The sequence below is a fragment of the Tauraco erythrolophus genome, chromosome 18 (assembly GCF_009769465.1).
Source record: "Tauraco erythrolophus isolate bTauEry1 chromosome 18, bTauEry1.pri, whole genome shotgun sequence".
NCBI lineage: Eukaryota > Metazoa > Chordata > Aves > Musophagiformes > Musophagidae > Tauraco > Tauraco erythrolophus.
In genome coordinates this window covers 14,761,004-14,782,501 of record NC_141482.1, presented here as the reverse complement: position 1 = coordinate 14,782,501, position 21,498 = coordinate 14,761,004, and the positions used below count along the sequence as shown (strand labels likewise).

At 45.3% G+C, this 21,498-nt stretch overlaps 2 protein-coding genes across 2 annotated transcripts in view; one reads left to right on the top strand and one right to left on the bottom strand.

Annotated features, from left to right (window-relative positions):
- Positions 1-1,909: 1,909 nt before the first annotated feature.
- On the top strand, positions 1,910-7,063 carry TCFL5 (transcription factor like 5). Its single transcript, XM_009981547.1, is given in 7 exon segments — positions 1,910-2,640; positions 3,341-3,527; positions 4,175-4,334; positions 4,926-5,169; positions 6,089-6,230; positions 6,949-7,038; positions 7,040-7,063. Coding segments are annotated over 7 exon segments (1,578 nt in total).
- A 1,324-nt stretch (positions 7,064-8,387) lies between these two features.
- The window catches only part of COL9A3 (collagen type IX alpha 3 chain), a 38,535-nt gene continuing 25,424 nt past the window's right edge, over positions 8,388-21,498 (bottom strand). The window contains exons 23-32 of the mRNA XM_009981558.2: positions 20,080-20,133; positions 19,262-19,333; positions 15,936-15,971; positions 14,872-14,916; positions 14,286-14,318; positions 12,989-13,135; positions 12,276-12,330; positions 11,227-11,409; positions 10,881-10,958; positions 8,388-9,208 (exon numbers count right to left, since the gene is read on the bottom strand). Of these exons, the coding sequence (XP_009979860.2) occupies positions 9,033-9,208; positions 10,881-10,958; positions 11,227-11,409; positions 12,276-12,330; positions 12,989-13,135; positions 14,286-14,318; positions 14,872-14,916; positions 15,936-15,971; positions 19,262-19,333; positions 20,080-20,133 (879 nt within the window). The 3' untranslated portion in view covers positions 8,388-9,032. The remainder of the gene's footprint in view (positions 9,209-10,880; positions 10,959-11,226; positions 11,410-12,275; positions 12,331-12,988; positions 13,136-14,285; positions 14,319-14,871; positions 14,917-15,935; positions 15,972-19,261; positions 19,334-20,079; positions 20,134-21,498) is intronic.

Sequence of the window (21,498 nt, the reverse complement as noted above, 5' to 3'; positions counted from 1 at the left end):
GAGGACAGGCTGAAAGAGTTGGGGCTGTTCAGCCTGGAGAAGAGGAGGCTCCGGGGTGACCTTATAGCGGTCTTCCAGTACCTCAAGGGGGCCTACAGGAAAGATGGGGAGAGGCTGTTCAGGAGGGCCAGTTGTGATAGGACAAGGGGTAATGGTTTTAAAACAGAGGGAGGTAGATTCAGGTTGGATATTAGGAAAAAATTTTTTACCATGAGAGTTGTAGAACACTGGAACAGGTTGCCCAGAGAGGTGGTGGATGCTCCATCCCTGGAGACGTTCAAGGCCAGGTTGGACGAGGCCCTGAGCAACCTGATCTAGTTGGAGATATCCCTGTTCCTTGCAGGGGGGTTGGACTAGATGGCCTTTGAAGGTCCCTTCCAGCCCTAACCATTCTATGATTCTATGATTCTATTACTTTATGAGTCCAGAAGAATTGAACTTTTTAAAGGGGCTTTGGATTAACTATTAAGAACAGTTTTTACACACTGACAAACTACTTAGAATTTAGTAACTTAATCTTACAGTGGCAAACCCAGGGCGATGGGCTCTGTAGAGGGTGCAGGAAAGCACCTCCTGCCCCCAGGGATGCACAGAAGCGCTTTTGGTGGGGAAAAAAAACAGCAAAAAGGGAAAAGCCTTCATCCTGCAGCGCCAAAACAAACCACGGGTGTTAATTTCAAACCACTGTGGCTTTTTTTCTTTTTCCTCGTACAATTTTCCTGCATATTCGCTGTGCGTCGGTGGCCAATAACAGCGAGGGGAGAGGACTCCGTGGCACCCGAGTCACCGAAAAACGTGACAAATGTCATGACGATCGGTCGTCTGTCACGACCTGGCCCTGGCCAGCCTGCTTCGGGGAGGATTTTTGAAATCCTGGGAGCGATGTAGAGCACGCACCCGCTGCCATGGGGTGCTCCCGAACGAGCTCCGCCGCGCTGCTCCGACGGCGACTGGGAGCAAACACGATGTCCCGCTGCGGGCTGGAGAATTCCCAAACCTCGCGCTGGTGACAAAAATTCCTGTCGTGTGCACGTTTTACCGGGGAGGCCTGACGTGGAAAAGCAACGCTGAGCTCCCGTTCAATGGCTCGGTGCGAAAAATCCCCTCGTGGGGGGGATTTTGGTGTGTGTGTGGGGAGTCCCGGATCCTCCTCCCGCCTCTCGGTGCTCCCGCTCCAGGCTCTTCCCCCGGGACGTCTCCTCCGGGGCCGGTTCTTCCACAGCCCGAACCGGACAACACACAAACCCCCCCACCGCGGGGGGTGCCCATCGCGGGCCGGAGCCGCCCCCCCCGGCCCCTGCGCGAGGCGCCGGTCGGGGCGGGGCGGGGCGGCGGCGAGCGGCGCAGGCGCGCGCGGCGGTCACGCGGGCGGCGGTTGCGCGCGGCGGTTGGCGGCGGGTGCGGCCGGTGCTCGGGGCGTTGCGGTGGGCTGAGGCGGGGGGCGGGTTCCCCTCCTCCGCCTGCCCGTCGGAGCCCGGGGGCACCTTCCGCCCGGGGCCGGCCGGGCCGGGCGAGCTGCTTCCTCCCCGCCCCCCCCCCCCCCGCTCTCTCCGCCTTCCCCCGGCGCCGGGCTGCGCTGAGGGAGTCCCGGGCGGTTGTACCTGAGGGTGTGTGTGTCCCCCCCCCCCCCAGCGGGGTGTCGGCCGGTGAAATCCCGTTTCTCCTGAGCAGCCGTGTCTGTCGGGGGGGTCTCGCCGGGGCTCGGGGGCCGCCGGAGGTGGGAGACATGGTCGGAGTGTGCCGGGCACCGGGAGCTGGTTGCTGTGTTACCCGGGCGGAATCGGTGTTAAGTGCAGGGTTTTTTTTGCCTTTTATTTTCGCTTTTTAATGGGTAGCGCTGGTGGCTGTTGGGCGTTCTGTGGTGCGCTGCTGAAGCGGGCGTTGGTGACTGATTAGGTTTGCTGTAGTCATGTCAGGTTCAGCCCCAGAGGAGCCTCAGACCTCCCTTCCTCCAAGTGTTGGTGTTCCTGACCCCGCTCCAGTTGCTGTCGGACCTGGAGGCTCAAGTGACGTTCCCTTTGGTGAGCAAAACCTTAGCTTCACCACCACAGACGTCGGCCTGGTGGAGATGATGGAGATTGAGTACACGCAGCTGCAGCACATACTGTACTCGCACGCGGAGGCACAGGCTAGTGAAGGTGAAGTGGAAGCTAGGCTCCATTCCTTCTCCTCACCCAGTAACGCTGCAGAGCCCGCTCTGCACCAGACCTCCCGGAACACCGGTCAGGAGGGGTGTGCATCAAACAGCTCTGGGAACCAGCCAGTTTACCCAGTAGCCTGTCAGTCAGGGTTACCTTCCGACGGCAGCTTGCCAAGTTCAAACCCACATTTGAGCCATGCTGACTTTCAGGAGCTCAGGATGATGTTACTTAGCGAGTCTAACATCCCTTTGAACCCAACAGATAAAATGCCTAGCAATACCTCTGTAGAAGGCCCAGAACACAGTTTAGTAAAAGTTAAACATGATGAGAATTTTGTTGGGGTGAATAAAGAAAACATACTTGTTGAAAATTCGGCACTGGCACCAGAACTTATATCTAAATCTGCAGTCAGAGTTCGGTTGGAAGACAGATTCAACAGCATCCAGACCGAAAACCCCAGATGTCAAGAACCCCAAGAATCTGGAGTAACTCTTAACAAGTGTGTTGCAATTAATTTTAGTTTATGTTGTTAAACTATGTAGCATCATATAGTTCAAAACTGATTTTCTACATAAAACCTAAGAACAGCACTTTTTTTAATGTGTCAGAATGATGAGTTGGGCCAGTCAAACGCGGCTGCAGCTCCACTGACCTCAGATGAGGCCCCTCTGTATCTTGCATAAATGGTACAGACCATAGTTCCAAAATTAATTACTTTACAACTTTATTCTTGGTAATGATGTAAATAGAAATGAGAGAAGAACATTACCTAGCTTTAACATGCAGCTTGCTAAAAGGAAAAAGTAGAATTTTGGTCATAATAAAATATTAAGAGCAATTGATAAGTGTTAACGATGTGGAAGCCTGACTATGGGGAAAACTGAGCAAGAATACTGGTTTACAATCTGGCCCTGTAACTGTCTTAGTGTGCTGATAAAACCTTTTATTGAGGCGTAAAGCTGAATTGTTACTGCACAGAGTAAAATACCTTCTCAGCTGATTATGTTTTTTTTTTTTTTGTCCCTGAAGTAGGCAATAGGGCAATAACAACGATTTCTGTTTGCAGTAAATGGAAGTGGTTTCTTGGTGGTAGTTACTAGATGTATGTGTAGCTGTAAACTTTTCTGCACTCGTTTTCACGTAGTCAGTCTGGTATGTTTTCTGTGGTTTTTTGTTTGTTTGTTTTTTTTTTTTTAAAGTTTAGTAACATTGATTCGACAGCCATCAGAACTGATAGGTGTTCCTCTTCATCAGCAAGAAAACAAGTGTGCTGCGTTAGGGAAAAATAAGCCTGCACCTGCCACGTCTTCTTTACAGTTCACATACCCGTTCTTTACGATGAACGCATGCTCCACTGCTGGAAGTGCTAATCCTTCACAAGCACAGGTAGATGACATGTTCACCACTAGTTGTACTCTGCTAATTTCAAATTTTAATGATGCTAATCCCCTAGGGGTAATATCATTCCAAAGGTTTGTGTTAAAGTGTGGCCTGGTGTGAATAGGGATGATAGGAATGATCTGTAAGGCCATTTATTTATTCTTATGCTAATCTTTAAGACCATCAAAATTAATTTTGACACAACCCAATCATGTGGCAGTTGTGTCGTTTGTAATAATGTGCCTCCAGGTAATGATCAATATTAGATTTCCTACTAGAAGGAGACTTTTCTTGAGTTTAGTGGTGTATCTCTCTGCTTCATCTACACAAGACAAGGAGGAGACACTTAGTACTGTCTTCCATGGTTCCATGTTTTTCTAATGAATTTGGGTGGAAAAGATTTTTTTTTCCTCCACCTCACAGTAACCTCTGAAGCAAGAGTGTTATTGTAGCACTCAGAAACATCGTCGATATCCAAAAATAATTCAGCAGTCTGTTAAAACCTTATAGTTGTGATGTGCAGAAGTAATTGGGGTTTATTCTGATACAACACATGGAATCACAGGGCTAAAACTTAAGATGTTAAGATGAAAATATTAAAATCGTCTCTTTTTCATGTACACAGTCCTCTAGTTCCTTTTTGGTTTTCGCAGACTTCTGGAACGTCTTGCACTGTTTTGGAAGCTGCCAAACATCAAGACCTTGGGGTGTCCAAGACATTTTCTTTCTGCTATCAGGAAGTTGAATCCACAAAACAGACAGTAGGTGCTGTGAATAAAGCTTTTCCTGAGGAAGTTTGGATTAAAGTTGGAGGTAAACCATTTATTTTCTTTTCACTTAGCTTTCTCTGAATTTTTCTGAATTTGTGTGGTTTTTAGAATGAATATGATTTTAGTGAATCATATGAGGTGTGTTTCTTATGTCTGAGATGTGCAATATGGGACTAGATTTCTCAAAAAACCAATCCTCACCTCTGATTTTAGCTGTACTTTCAAAATCATTTAGCACTTCTAGCTTGACCTGAGAAAAGCCAGGGTTGCAAAGAACCTTTGAAATCTGGGCCTACAGTGAGCAACTGGTTTCTTTCTGTACTCTTTGACCCCAAAGTTGGTATAGCAGATGTAGTCATTATCCAAGTGAAGAACATTTGGAGGACTGCCCCAAATGCTCGTCAAAGGCGGGCATGATCTCAGTGGGTGCTCTGGGAAAACAGAAGCTAGGTGGATTTTGAAACAGCAAGCAAAGCCTTAGGGCTTCCAAAGAGTCAACCTGGGCTGGCAATAAAGCTTCAAAGTTTATAAATAAAGTGTCAAAAAAAAAAATTGCCATGATCTTAATTTTCAGTGATTTGTGGAAGGGTTAGAAATACATTCTTCTTTTCCTCTTTGTTTTTTTTCCCAAAAGACACCTTGTGCAAGCAGGTGATAAACAGAAGAAGCTGCAGCCGCATAAGCCCGTTGAACACGAACACGGAACGCAAACCTCTGGGTGAAATTCAGAACACGCGTGATGACAGCCAGAGTGGTGCCTCTGCCCAGGGCCCGTGGCAGGAGGCACCGGCGAGTTCTGGTGCCCAGGTGCCAAGCGGCACCCGGGATGGAGTTGCTCAGCGAAGAGAGAGACATAACCGCATGGAGCGAGACAGAAGGTAGTTTCTATTACCTTCTGATTTCTGCATTCAGCTCTGGGGTCCCCAGCACAAGAAGGACATGGAGCTGTTGGAGCGGGTCCAGAGGAGGCCACGAAGATGATCTGAGGGCTGGAGCACCTCTGCTATGGAGACAGGCTGAGAGAGTTGGGGCTGTTCAGCCTGGAGAAGAGAAGGCTCCGGGGTGATCTTATTGCAGCCTTCCAGTACCTAAAGGGGGCCTACAGGAAAGCTGGAGAGGGACTTTTGACAAGGGTGTGTAGTGACAGGACAAGGGCAAATGGCTTTAAACTGAAAGAGGGGAGATTTAGATTAGATCTAAGGAAGAAATTTTTCACTCAGAGGGTGGTGAAGCACTGGCACAGGTTGCCCAGAGAAGCTGTGGCTGCCCCATCCCTGGAAGTGTTCAAGGCCAGGTTGGATGGGGCTTTGAGCAACCTGGTGTAGTGGAGGGTGTCCCTGCCCATGGCAGGGGGGTTGGAACTGGATGATCTTTGAGGTCCCTTCCAGCCCAAACCATTCTATGAGGAGCGGCAGCACAAATTTTTTGAAGCCTAAAATACTGTAATACTCCCATCATTATCCAGAGTAAAATGTAAATTTGACATACTTTGGTTTACCTACAAGAAAAAGCAATGCAGGTGGACAGGGTTTGGTGGCTTTGGAGGAAAAATATATGTCTGTTTCGTTGTGGTTGTAGTTGGTGTTTTTTTTTCCTCTATAAACAGATTTCAAAACATTTAACCAATTCTGTAAAGGCAAAACTTGCATGTAACATGACTAATATGCAAATACAAAGCTTGTAGCGAACAAAAAGATGTCCCCAAAGCTTGTAGCCCAGGTGAATAGTCTGTCTTTTTGTATTTTTTTTTTCCTTCCCTCTCCCCCATCAGTTAACAACCTTTCTGTTTGCCTGTAGGCGCAGAATCCGGGTTTGCTGTGATGAGCTGAATCTCCTGGTTCCCTTCTGTAACGTCGACACTGATAAAGCAACGACTTTGCAATGGACAGCTGCGTTCCTGAAGTACATTCGGGAAAGGCACGGTGATTCTCTGAAACAGGTTTCCCATCTAATTTCCTTTTTGTTCTTGACAAAAATGTGAGATATTTAAAGCTGGCATAGCTAAAAGTCTGTGGAACGCTTCTGCCTGATGCTGTTTGTGAGGGACAGCCATAGCATTGAAACTTCATTTTAAATTTTTTTTTTTTTTCTTATAGCTGGTTCAGTCCAGTAGTGTGAAACCACAGGCTGTCTTCAGCCAGGGTTTTCAAGTCAGATTTTAAATTTTATTTATTTATTTCAGTTAGCCCAATTCCTGAGCATGAATACTATCTGGACAACAATCTAGGATTGAAGTCCTCTTCAATCCTTCCTCTCCCCTACCCCCCAGCCCTTAATTTTCTCTATTTCCCACGGAGTTGGCTTCTAGTTAGTTTTCCTGAACTAGTAGTTAAGTGATGGGAGTCACAGCTACATGTCCACGCTGCCTCAAAGTGGGTGAGAGTAGTAGAGACTCATACACACTGTGAGCAGCTCCTGTGCAACCACACCAGTGCTTGCAGCCCCAGAGTAATTCTGGCTCTGCTGAGTAACTTGAGAGTAGAGGGAGGGTGTGTAGGAACAGCTGCTTGTCTAGATGCTGCCGTGGCTCCTCAGCACTTCCTATTAAAGGTGTATTTTTTTTTTTCCCAAGACACTAGTGAAACAAGAACATACATCTCAAGTAAATACCTACATTAAACATGATTGTCATTTATTGTTTGTATTTTGATTTTTAGGAATTTGAGACTGTGTTCTGTGGTAAAACAGGCAGGAGGCTCAAAATAACAAGATCAGACTCGTTTGTAACGTGTCCAGTGCAGGAAAACACGCATGGCTATGGAGACCAAGTAGTCTGAACTGAGCGCCTTGAAGTGTATGACACGTATGGCTAACAATGGCCCAAACTGTATATTTTTTTTCTCCATTTACATGCTGAATATGAATTGCAAACTGTAACGTGTAAAAATACATAAATAGAGCTTTAAAGGAAACATTCTTTATTCAAAATGGAAATGCAAGTTAACTACCAGCCATAGCAATCAGGGCTCTGTTAAAGGGGCTTTGGGACCAGAAGCTACAAGAAAACGTCATGACAGCTAAGTATTTTTCCCCTTTAGTTGTAAAAAAGATGTTATTTTTCCCCTTTAGTTGTAAAAAAGATGTTATTTTTCCCCTTTAGTTGTAAAAAAGATGTTATTTTTCCCCTTTAGTTATAAAAAAGATGTTATTTTTCCCCTTTAGTTATAAAAAAGATGTTATTTTTCGGTTTGTCATTCTGCCTTGGGGTTTTTTGTTGTTTTTTAAAGATGATCCAGTACAGTTAAGAATAGTTGTAGAAGATCAATCCATCCTGTTATTTTAGTGACGAGATGCAAATGTACTCTTCAAGTGTAAAGAGGAATTAAAGTTACCACATTATAATTCCCGTTTTTCCCATTAAAAATTTAAAGGCTGTATTGGTTAATGAGTAAGTTTCTAGACTGTGCTGATATTATTATGTTCATATTTGCCATACATATTTTTACATACTTGGCCCTGAAGAGTAAGGCAGTGGTGTTAGTGTGTTTGTTGTTTGTTTTTTTTAAGTACAGTACTGGTTTTAATGTCTGTCACACACCTGTCCAACAGGTTCTTGTGTTGTTACTTTAGTCCAAGAGTGGCATATTGTAAACAGTAGCTCTTTTAAATGCAGAAACTATTTTCATATTTAAAGATTAATATGACTCCTTTGTTCATAAGCTTTAGCATATAGGACAGAAATAGTGTGTGAGCTGAGAGTGGTTTTATTAATTTTCTAAAACAGGTGATGCTAATAGGTTTTAAAGAACAAAAAGATCTTCCAAAATACATACTGTTTTAAATCACGGACATGGACAATTTTGCAGCAATTTATTTCCAAACAATCCTAGTAAAACCAGTTCTGGAAGGTGGAGTTCAGCTGAATTAGTTTGATGTGTATAATGACACTTACAACATCACAAGGAAAAGGTTAAAAAAAAATCTCCTTTTATTTTTACAACAGTTCATACAGGTTTTTTCAGCTGGACTTTAAAAGAGCATCCTTTCCTGTTTGGGCTTCACTCACAATTGCTGTGCAAATAGCTGAAGTAGAGGTCGTGAAAATGCTGGTTTTTGGTTTCTTTATTACATGGAAATATACAAAAAAAATCTCCCCTGTAAATTAAAACATATATTACACCTTTTGCAGAATTCGATTGCAAGAGGATTACTATTCACTAGTTGTGGCAAACATCTGGGGTGCAATCTGAAAATTGGTGATTGACAGCATATACATAAGCTATGGTCTTCCTTAGCCCAGAATGTGCAGATCTTAAAATCCAGGCTATTGAAATACCTAATTCCCACTGCTGTGAGCAGCACTTGGGTGCCTGAATACCTCAGCAGTGCGTATCTTAGGCAGGCTTGTGCACTGACTGAAGCCAGTGGGAGCAGCACCAAGGAATTCCATGGATAAGGCTCGGGCATTTGTACAGAAAATTCCTGATCTCTAGTACAGTTGAGGGGTGAGGGTAAAAAGAACAATGCTTCCTCTTGCAGGTCTCTTGAACAAAGGGAGAAAGGGAAGGTGAGGTTTGGCAGTAAAAATTCTGGAAAATAATTGAGGGGAGAAGAAAATACTTATAAAGCATCTTTTAATTACAGTTTTCACCTGATGCTTCCTTACTCATAGAACTGTCAACGTCTCCACTTATACAATAGAAGGAAGATCTCTCCGTTTAGCACTAGGAGGACTCTGTTTTCTTACAATGCACTGTTTAGTTAAATACTCAGTCACTTCTCCACTTCTGGTACTGTCATTTTATGATTTTTTGGAAGTTGATGCTCCAACAGCTCCCATGCAAGCTGACGTGTCACATATTCCTGGAGTTCCCTGAGCCCCGACAGCACCAGGAGTACCAGGATCCCCTGGAAGACCGGGTTCACCCTGAGCACCATCACGGCCATTTTTAGTAATTCCAGGGACACCAGGTGGTCCTAAACAAGAAGGGGAAAAAGATTACATGCATTATTGCCTTCCCTTTTTTCTTTAAAAAAAAAAATTTAATATGTGTATATATATATATATATATCTGTGTTACTTTTAGAGTTCTTGAAATATTTTGAGTGTCTGTACATCAGAATTGTTACGGCCTGTTGAGTACAAGGTGTTGAATAAATTTAGCCTGCATCTGGAATATGTGTGTTGGATTTTTTAGAGTACCTTGGATTTACTGGAATTACCTCAGTGTCGTTGAAGGTGGACGTTTATACTGCACTTTTGTTATGCATGTAGTAGAACTGGATTCCATCTCGGTACTCCCAATTAAGTGTATGACTCCATGAAAAACAGCAAGTAATGTGTAACCAGAATGGTTTTACATCATCCCTCAATCAGGAATGCCCTGGATGTGTGAGCTCACAGCTTACTTATCGTGACAATACACATCTGCCCCTCCTTCCTGGCCTCCAGCTGCTTCAATTCATTGCACCTCCTTACATCTAGGTGTAATTAAGATTCCGAATAAGAGAAGGAGAGTAGAGGGAATGATGATGCAGAACACCTCCCTGACGTTACATCCTTCATCCCTGTGTCCAATTTCAAAAATTTGCTCACAATGAAATATATCTTTTGTTTATTGGCAAATATTATTTCTGCTTTGGGTAGACTTAAGGGAAAAAAAAAAGCTTTAAATTTATTTTTCCTTCAGATGTCCAGCATAATTGACGAAACGCTGATTTCTGTAACAGCAAGCCAATGAAGCTTTCTTAAATAATAAAATATGCTTTTGTCTCCTTGAGGGACAGCTGTATCTATAAATATCTGTATCTCTGTTTACACCCTTTGGAAAACATTTATGGATCAATGTAGTTGTTTTATGGAAGAATCTGAGAAAACTGGTTATAAATATTCTGGGTTTATGAAATTATACGGATGCAGAGCCTGCTGTTGATGTCTGTGACCTAAATCAGTGTGCAGATGTAATAGCAATTAGAAAAGCTGCTTTAATAGGTGAGCAAAATAAAGAGTATTCTTCTGAGTTTCTAATAGAGACTCATTAATTTGCACAAATTAATCTCTGAATCTTTTGGTAAAGGATTCATGACTTCAGGAACTGGGATTATAGCAGGTGCAGAGCAGTAACACCACTCTCGCTCAAGATCATTCGATTAGGAGGTTATATTTGTTTCAGGTAAAAGGCAATACTGTCCTCCATTTCTCGTTTGATCCGGAAAGACAAACTGAATTTTGGGAGACTACAGCTGGTGGGCCCAGCTGTAGCTTTCACTGCAGGCACACGTGTCCACCAGGGAACAGGCAGCAGGCTGATGCTTTTGCCTTAACTGGAGCCAGAGCCTTCCCAGTTGTTGCACATCTTTAAATGAACCGATACGCTGCTTCGTAATTAATGAGTGAGTTACTGCACGTGAGGTACCACTGCGAGTAACGGCCTTGGGGCACAGGCAGCCACGTGGGAGTAGTGAGGAAGGGTCTTGACTTCCCCATCTACTAAAGCTCCTGACCTTTCCCAGCCGTTACTGGAAGAAACCAAAACCAAACAAAGAGTCTAGCTGCCCCAGCAGCCTTTTCTCAAAAACATTCTCCAAAACTGTCCCTCTTACGCCTGTACTTTGGCCATGGTTTGTGAAATTATCTGCACAGCCTTACCTTGAAGTCCTTGATCACCGTCAGGCCCATCAATGCCTTGGCCAACAGGTCCTTTATCTCCTTTTTCACCAGTGTCACCTTTAATCATAAACAGACAATTTCAACGGTGAGTTACGTACTGCAGCGGGATCCAAGGACAGGAAGGGGAAAGACCAAGAGAAGCTCAAAATCCTCCGGACACTGCTAGGATCTTTGCTTACACAGCGGCCCTAAAGGTACAAAACTGCCCTCTAGAACTCCATCTGCTGCCCAAGGCTTGATCTTTTCTCCTCCACTGCTGAAATCAGTACGAGTTTGCACTTTATTTCAGGGGGCTTGAAAGAGAAGGAGGTTGGTTTAGTCTTACCTCTGGGACCGGGGTCACCCAGTTCTCCTGTTGGCCCTCTGTATCCAGGGGGACCACGAGGACCAGGATGCCCAGCACTTCCCGTAGCTCCAGGAGGACCCGGGGGACCAGCTGGACCAGGACGACCCGTCATTCCAGGAGACAAGGGCTTTCTGAGATTAGCAGCTAACTGTGCAATTTGGTCTGAAATGAACAATTAAAAGCCACGTGGCCAACCTGTTCACTCTTTGCTTGGCTGTCATCTGCCACCAACTGTGCTGAACTGAGTGAGCAGCTGAGAACTGGGTGGCAGTAAAGCAGAGCCGCGTGCTTGGGCACATCTCGCTCCGTGCCACTCCTACACACTTACTGCTGCTGGCAGAAGGAAACTAAACACTGAATCTATCCTCTCAGCTCATCTGTGGCTTTTAATTTTTTTAAATCTCCACGGAGGGAGATTATTTTTTCAGAGATCAGCAGGTATTTTAAGGCATTGGTATTTCCTGTGTCCTAAACCTCTTTAAAAGAAGACATCGAGTATTCTAGAAAATTACACTTAAATAATTAAAACAAGTTTTCTGAGATGAGCTTTCAGAGTTGAACTTCATCCCAAATGGCAAACATAACCTCTAAATGCAGAACAGTAACTTCAGAGAAAGGAGAACGCTCCTTGGGAGCTGGCCCCTGCCCAGAGCCCTGCTCCAGGGCGGTGGGCTCTGCCGTGGAGGGCAGAGGAGCGGGAGCAGAAGTTCGGAATGGCACAGGGAAGGGAGATGCTCTGAACCAGCAGCGCTCGCCGGCGTGGGTGTATGGTACTGGTGTCACAGCTGCTTTCAGCACACTTTGTGTGCTGCCATGATGAATCATTTAAAAACACTAATTTTAGAAAAATGAAAGGCATCCCAGACAACAAGGAGACCTCCTGAGTAATTTCCTTACATTAAAGGTCAACGTATTTTTTCTTATTAAGACAGAAAAAAACAAATCTCAGGAGCCATCATATGTTCAGGATCTACTAATCTTCAGCTAAACATGGTGATTAAAGTCGGTTTCCTCTCAGCAGTACTCACCATTTATCATTTCCCCACAGAGTTCCCGTATATGTTGTTCACTGGCCTCTTTGCCCTGCAATTAACAGAAGAATCGGTCCTTATACAAACCACGTTATCGATAATCCTCCCTTCAGGGGATCCCCATTCAGGACACGGGACATTTCCAGCAGCTCAGTAAGCAGCACTGGATCCCACATGAAGAGGAGTGGGTTTTTTTCCCCCTCTTCAGCAGAGGACAGCTTCAGTTCAGGAGCTCAGTCATACTAATGGCAGAAGTTAGTTTTAACATCAGGCCAAATATTTAACCTGAGGCTTATCTGGCCTTTCCTGAATGATGAAACATGAGCTCTGGACCAAGACAGAGGTCTAACGTGAAGTAGTGAACAGGAGTTGTATGGTTAGACAACCAACTTTAACTCACTTTTGTCATGAGAACAGTGACCCACAGCCCGTGCCAATGGATGCAGATAATCTGTCTGTGTATCATCAGGAGAGAAGACTAATCCTCCAAGGTGTACCTTCTGGGGGGCTTTAATTCTGAAGCTTGCAGACTGTTTCTCTTTTTGCACTCGTAAACTCTCGATGCAAGACTGTTACCTCGCCTGCACAGTCACCTACTTCTGCCTGCTCAAATACGGGCCCTTATTTTTTGAATATCCATTCAAAATCCACGATCCACTTACTCACTCTAGAGACCCCTCGCCTGTGCCCCAGAAGCAGACAACACTTACAGGAAGCCCAGGTTTGCCCGTGATGCCAGGAACGCCTTGTTCTCCCTGATGGCCCATGGGCCCTGGATGTCCTGGGATCCCGGGTACTCCAGCTGTCCCATTGGGTCCTTGGACACCTTTTGGACCAAGTTCTCCTCTTTTTCCTGGCTGTAATGAAGGAGGGAAAAAGAAAAGAAAGCACCCCACTTAAAACAGAAGACACAGCCCGTTATTTTCTCATAGGGATTAGTTAAGCCTTTCTTTGGGTTTCCCTAACTGATCTGGCTGCTCACGTATGTTTCTTACATCACACGGGTGATTTCACGTTTACAGGTCATGATAGTAAGAGTCCATGCTGCAGCAAAAGGATCAAACACATTGGAATGTTCTGAATGCCACAGAAAATCATCATTGTCCTCGATTTTATAGCATGGCCGTGACAAAAACCTGCTTCTAGGAATGAACACCGGAACATGGTTTATGGAGATACATCATTGAAAGATGGGATAAGCGTGTTTACTGCCAAACCTTTCGGGGCTGTCCTGGAACAAAGTTAGTTTTTCTTTTTAGCAGAGCAGCCAGAAGAGCTCTGTGTTCTAGATTTAGTCTGGGATTTGTTATGAGACTAATGTTGGTAGCACACTGATGGTTATAGTTGGCATTGTGACCTCAAGGACTTCTCAGCTTCCCATGTTTTTGCCAGTGTGCAGGAGCACAACAGGCTGGGGGGAGCACAGCCAGGACAGAGGGCTCACAGCTCCTCTTATGATTTGAACGTAGAGTTAGGACTGAGAGCCAAACTGGCCAATGGAATATTCCATATCATGCAACGTCATGCCCAGTACATAGATGAGGGTTGACCGGGAAGTTGGTAATTCTCTTCTGAGTTCATGCTCTTCTGAATGACTCTCTTGGTCTCAGAGTTTTCTCTCTCTCTCTCTCTCCAGGCCTCTCACCCGTTCGGGATTGCGGTGTCGGGACTTACCTGTTTCAGGATCGCTTGCCAGGAAGGGACAGGCGTTGGTCACCATGTGGTGAGCAATTACACTGTGCATCACTTGTTCGTGTACGTTATTATAATATAGTTTAATATATATTCATATATTATTGTTTTATCACTGTTAATTTTAATTTTATATTCTTCTTATTACTAAATTCTTTTTATCTCAACAACCCACGAGTCTCCTTCCCTTTTCCCCTTTAATTCTCTTCCCCATTCCCCAGGGGGTGGAGGAGGGTGAGCACGTGGCTGCGGCGGGTTTAGTTGCCGGTTGAGTTAAACCATGACAAGGGCACGAGCCCATGAGGTGACACATACCTCTCCTTTTTGGCCAGGAGGACCAAAGGGACCCTGTTAGAAAGAAAAAGGGAATAAGAAAGAATGATCCATTCAGGAAATGCGCATCTAAAACCAAATCCCCCAAGCTCCGGGAAGCCGTGATGACACATACACGGCTTTCCTAGCGCAGGGGCCAGGAATGGTAACAGGATGCTGGAGACCAGATTCAGCCCTGGCACAACAGGGAGAGGGCTCTTGACACCAAGACTGGCCCCGGGTACCGCTGCTGAGCGTGGGTCCGGGCAACGCTGCTGCGTCTTGAGATGGACCAAACCCCCCATGGATGGGGCAACAACTGCTCCGAGGAGCAAAATGACAACTGAGCAGTGATGCACCACAGTTCTGCAAAGGCTGCACAGGCTACCTGGTGCTTCCTGCAGACAACAGGAGAGCTGATGCACAGCTCCACGGCGGTGGAAAGGCTTGGGTTGCCTTCTCCTTTTCGCAGCCATCAGGGTTGGAGCTCTTGGTTAATTCTTACTGACGAGATTAGTTTGTGATACATGGTTCTCTAGACCCATCTGTTATTTAAGGAGTCAATTCTATGGAATTTAAGGACACCTACCAGTTCTCCTTTGTCACCCGGGAGGCCATCTGCTCCAGCAATGCCCTGAAAGTGAGATACCAGAATTAACACTGCACCTATTTGTGCACAAAGATTATTAACAAGGAGGCTTACTCCGAGACCTGGATAACCTCAGCTCCTAAGGGAGATGGGGGTATTTAGCAGCTTATACAGCTGCTCCAGCAAGAGAAAGTTCTCTCTTCCCAAAGCTGAACTCTACAGTAGCTGCTCCCCTGCTGACAACAGCACTCATGGTGCACGGCAGCTTGCACGAGGACTAGGTGCCTTTTGCAACAAGCTGGCACTTGGATGAAAGGCTGAATTCATACAGATGAGAGCCCTGGTGGAGTGGCTGAGACAGACATCCACAGGCTGGCATTGGTGTTTCTTTTGTAGGGAATCTAAATTTCTTCCCCTGACACAGCAATTAGAGCAAATGATGATCATTGTTATGGTGACTCAGTGGCTTTAGAGAAGTTATTTCCAGAGAAATGCAGGTTAAGTTGGTCTTTCCTTTAGCAACAAAACAGGGACCACACTGACACTGGTTAACAAAGCTTGCTGGAAAAGCACTCATTTTCTACAAAAACACAGTTGTGCATTAATGAAAGTCATACATTTGGGGAAAACTGGCTCAAAAGGTCATCACTGAGATTAATCCAACTCTGGGGGTTAAGCAGCAAAAAGTAAAAGATTACATTAGTCTGCTAGTGTGCCAGGCTCTGAGGCTAGGATGAATCCTCTGCATCAGGCAGATGATGTTCAGCAAAAAGCTGCGCTTCTAAGCTTAATTCAGGAGGAACATGATGCGAGGAGCTCATATAGAGCATGCCTCGTGGTTACAAAATAAACAGTCCAGTGTCTTTATCACAGTGTTGTCATGTGTCTCTACCAGAACAGACTACATCTCTTTTGCCAACGCAGGAAAAAACGGGACCAAAGAGGGTTTTGTTGGTGCCTGCACCGGGATATTTTCATTTGAAAGGAGGGAAAGCGGGCGGTTTAAATGTGTCTGCTGACCACAGCATGAAAGTTATCCCAGAAAGAAGATCAGCTTTGCTTACCTGGTTACCTTTGGGACCAGGAACACCAGTAGGACCCTGTGAATAAGTAAGAGAAAGAAGGCAAATGAACTCCAACTGTTATTTTCCTGTGAATTCCTGGTGCGGTCAGGCAGTTACTCACTCAGCAAGGGGCTGGGAATTAGTCTCCTACCTGCCAAGTAGAAGGGACCAAATCTTATTCCCACTTCTCAGAAACAAGAGGAGGCTTTAGGCATCCTTGCTATTTTTTAGCACCCTCTACAGTCACGGGTTTGTGTTGTAGGATGGTTTCTCAGGCTCTTGCCTGCAGTGCAGAGCAGCTGCTGGACCAGGCAGGACCTCCCAGCTCAGGACTGGTGGTCCTCTGCCCAAGTCCTCATCCACCCAGACCAGTATGACCTTCTTGACGTGGTTGGGTGATGCATGGCTGCCCACCTGCCTGACGTGGGTTATCTACATTGGCCTTTTTCATACCATCCTCCTCAGTCTCCTAAATAAAACTAAAATAAATTCTGTGCTTTTAATCCTAGTCTTTAAAACCTGTGCCACAAAAGTCATCTTTCTCATCCATCCCAGGGGCAGGAACTCTGTTTTGCTTCTGCCCTTCTGCTTTTCATTATTGTCATCTCACTGTCGTGACTGAAACAGCAATTTTACAAATTCACAAATTAAAGGACGAGGTCCAGGATGAAACTGGTGGGCAATCGATTGATCCCCGCCTCTCACACCTGAAGATGTGAGAAGCAGATTGAATTTACTCATGGTATAAAATGGACGAGAACATTTTTGTACCATGAGGGCAAAGAGTCAGGATGGTTTTTCAAGGCTTTATTAGACTGTCAGTTTTCCCAGGGATTTAGCGTTAGGTGCTGCTGACTTTGAGATTCACAGAACAAAACAGCCACAGGAATAAAATACATTGAGATGATGAACTGATTATCACCCTTGGAATAATTCAGGCAACTTGAAAAATCCTAAAATCCTTCCGACTTTATCTCCCTGGCATTCACAGAGAGGACATGGGATGCTGTCAGCTCCATTCTGTGACTTTGGGTCCATTTAGCAGAACCAACGAGGAGCTCAGGAGAACCCCAGAATTTCTTCTCTACTGGGAAATTCAACCATTTTACCCTTCAAACAGGATTTCTACAGCACATTCATCAGTCTGGCATCTGCAAACTGATCTTTTTTTAATAATTGGATTTGGAGATGGCTCAGCAGAACAAAATCTTGGAGAAGGGCAAACACGTATAATAAGGGCGTGTCATTTTGATCAAGTCAAGCACTGAATAAGTTAAAAAAGGGAAGGGGATTTCTCTTCAAAAAAAATAATTCTTGACAAAACAGACAACGGAATGTGGAAATGCAAGAATGGCTGTGGCTATTTATAACTTCCATGTTATGTTTGCTGATGGTAAAGGCAATATATTCTTTTCCGAACCTTGTCATCTAGATTCGTACCTCCAACTTCACGGAGTCCCAAAGCTCCATGAAAGTTTATGGCCATAAAACACACCTTAGTCACCAAAGACTGTGTCCTGCACGGAACAGGCCCCTGAAGAAAAGCTTAGCCCAAAAGACTTTGATTCAAAACTGTGTAGATCACAGCAGCAGTAATTCCGAGCAGCAGGAACAAGTGACAGGACTGCAGGACCACCAGCTCCACGTCCACCAGCCGTCCACACGTTTGTGTCACTCTATCAGTTAAACACAACGAATGCTTTTTGCCAAGCATCTAGTGATGCTGGTGTGGAGCTGAGACACGTTGCCCCGATGCCTGCCAGCATTCCGAATCCCCAGGAATTTGATCTTGATAAAAATACTTCGAAAAAACCATTTACCTATTACTACCACAGTCAGTAGTAACAGTCAAATCCTTCCTCTCCCCAATATCCCACTCCAACAAGATGGTTTGTGTATCATCTCAATGCTATTTTATATCTTATGATCAAATGCATTAAACCTTTTGTGTTTTTCATGCAAGAAAAACACACTTCCTGATGTGCTGGTTTACATCCCTGGCAACAGTCAGTCCAAGGACTGAGAAAAGCGTATCAGTGCCTGTTAACTTGGGCTTGCAGGAATAAATTTTTTTTTCCCCCAAAGAAAAGAAAAGCCAGAATTGCTTTCAGGAGAGCAGGATGGGTTAGCTGCAGCTGGGATGGTGGAATTCTATTGATCCTGGATTTGCAGTTCTCCTCTGCGTCAGGAGCAGCGGGCTGGCTTGGCAGCAAAGCAGTATCTGCTGTGCTCTTTTGTGTCCCCCCCAGCAGACACCATCGCCCCCAGCAGCAAAGGCAGTTTGTTTAAGCTAGAAAGATACGGTCTGTGGTTTTAGGGTCTTCCCAGCCCAAACCTGTAAACGAGCTGGGGTGTTAAACAATCAACAATTACATCTTAAAGTAACTACGCTTAACTTCTAGAAGCTAGATTTGTCTTTTTTTTTTTGCTTTAAGCATAACATTTCCCCTCCCTCTGCTCGGAGCAGCTCTCTGGGTACCAGGCTGCTCTGTGCAGGGGCCTCTTCCCCTCTGAACATACATTTTTTCACCGCGGTGAAGCCCTGAATGCAGCCAGAACCCCGCAGCTCCACAATCCCCCTCCTGTTCTGCTCTTCCAGGCTCGCAGCCCCTCCAAGAGGCTTTTTCAGACCTGCCCGGAGCCAGCACAGAAAGGCCATTGTGAAACCCAGAAACTTCACCTTAAAGCTGGAGCTGAGGGAGCCAGGAACACACGGCTACTGTTCTCCTGCAAGCCCCTAAAAAATGTCCTTCACTTTACCCTGCTGGCTTCTTTTAAATGAGAATGAGTTCATTTAAATAAAAAGTTGCATTTATTCTGAGGTATGGGGCCCGGGTGTGTTGCTGTTTAGAAAGAAAATCACTGAGTAAACTGTAATTTAAAAAAAAAAAATCAGAAATCCTAATCGAGCATCTGAATAACAGGAATGCATGAATCAGCTCTGCTGTGCTCATGGGGAGCAAGGCTTTGGTGAGATCAGCACACAAAGCAGGGGAAAAAAACCAAACAATCTTCTCTTCTGGCTAGGAGAGGATCCCCAACTCTCTTTTAAACAACCTCTGCTATCTAAAAATACTGTGAGTTCCGAACGGAAACAAGGATGGGAACAGAAGAGACATGATGCACAAATCCTGCTACCTGTTGTAGGGTCAGTCTTGGGCACGCAGCGCGGCAGAGGATGGACTGGGATGCCCGATGTACCCACCTTCTGCCAAGCCTGCTTGTGTTTGCTGGGGTGACATCAGCTACACCGTGTTCAGAGGCCCCATCATGCTCTAATTTCACATTTCCCAAACAGGAATTGGTTACAGATGTCTTCTCCTTACCCTGTCACCTAACTCTCCACGAATTCCAGTTGGACCAGGGAGGCCAGGTTCACCACTGGCACCTTTGGGACCCTGTTGGGAAAAGAAAGAAAACGAGCTGCAGCTTACAGTGTTGGGAAACTCTGCGTGTCTTGACATTCCCAAAGTTCACCAGTCTCGATAACATGTTCAAAAAGGTCATTTGTCTTAGATCTCCTCTCTCCTTTTCCCCCAGGACCTGGGCACTTCTTGCTGGTGGTACATTGGTTGGTACGGCTCACTCTGACTTCTGCCCCACCACGTTTCAGCCACCCTGCCTTTAGACCATTTAGCTATCCAGCCTTTAGACCTTTAGTCTTCTGCTAATAAAACCAAATCTGTGACTCCTAAGCGAGTGATGCTCCCAGAAGGTACCACCCTACACTGGTTTTCAGCCAGTTTCACCGGAGAATGGACAGTGGTTGTGAACCCTCCCTTGGAGGTGGGGTGAAGAAATAGGAGTCCCCCCACCGCAGCAGAAGGGAGGAGGAATTCCCTGAAGACCTACAGGCTGGGAGTGCCCAGATGGAGGAGGAATTAAGGTGTCTTTACGTAGGTCAAACTCAAACCCTTCTTTTGCAAACAAATACTAAATATAAATTGTTCCAGCGGGCACCTTATCTGGCCTTGAGCTTTTTCTACCATATTGTGTTAATAAAGGTGCCAGTCTGGTGCTGGCAAGTGGAAAGACCTTTCTTCCTATTGCTCGTTGCCATCAGGCACTTGTCTTGCCAGAGGTTTGCAGAAAGTGGGCTGCCGAAACACGCCGCGCGTTATATCACCCCTGTCAGCATACTGACCTGGAAACCTCGGACACCGGGGACTCCCAGCGGGCCCTGGAGACCGAGTGGGCCCTGAAAAGAGAAAGATGAGGTTTGGTACAAAGAAAATTCAGGGCCAGGGATGTCACTCGTGTAATTGAATTGGCCCACGTGTAACAGCGAGCGAGCACGCGGCTCTGTACTGCAGCACGCTCGCTGATGAGCCGCTCTAAAACAGTGTTTGGTGTTTACTGAGCTTTATTAATAACGTTATTATTAGCAAAAAATGCTTATTTGTATATATTAATGCTTAATGACACACCATACTCATGAGTAGTAAAGATCAATGACAGCCAAAAGTGGTAGCATGATAAGGCATAGACAATATGTCTATATATATACATGTCTATATACATTATATATATTAAAGGGGATCTCCCATCCTAATATTATGCTTTTAATTGATCCAGTTCTGCAAGAAATTACTATAAAATGTGTGCTGCATATACTTGGACACGAAAAATGCATCCACTTGCTTGGACATACTTTGTCCCAGCAATATATAAAAACGCAGTCTCTTATGCTGTTAGTGCAGGTGCTTTTACGAGCCCGGCTCACTAGACAGAACACAAACATTACCTTAGGAGACTCTATCACTTTCTGCTGAGAAAAAAATCACATATGCGATAAAGATCTGGGGTGAAAAAAAAACCCTAAGTAATTTAGGCATCTAAATCCCATCTTCTTCTTGAAATAGATGCCTTAGGCAAACGTCTGTCACAAGGTGGGACTTCAGCTTTCCCTCTTTCCACAGCCGTCTCTGCTGGGTGTGGAATACAAATAAACCTCAAACTGGGCGCCACAGGCAGAGGATCGCTCAGCACGGGCTGCCCAATGCACCCAAGAAACCAGCTGTCTACTAGACTGCAGTGCAGGTGTGCCCTGCCTTAAACCAGCATCTCTATTTTTTTCCCTGTTACCCCTACAAATTCTCCCCCATATCTGAACTCCCACTGTCTCTCATAATTTTTTCTGGTCACCGTGAAGAGGAAATCCTGGCGTGATGTGTGACACAATGTATGATCCAAACCAGTTGCCCGTATCCCTGCCTGGCTCTCAAGATCAGCACGGCCGTGACCTTGTGCAGAAACCAGGTTCTGCCCAGAAGAAGGAGCCCATCTGCTGACACAAGGCAGCATCGTCTTCCAAAAGCTAGAAAACCGCTCAGGTATTTTTGTGGTTACTGTTTCCACGTCTGTTTTCTGCTTGTAATTCAGTGAGGAACTTTGAGAGTTATAAATACCAAAAATGACTCTGCTGTGCTGGCGCCTTTGAAAGTGGTGGGACCTGAGAGAACCTGGCAGCCTCTGAATAGGAAGAAGCCCTCGGTATGCCATGATAAATAGAGTCAAAGTGTTTTGAGCCAACAGTCTGGACGAATCCTGCCTCTCAGAATAG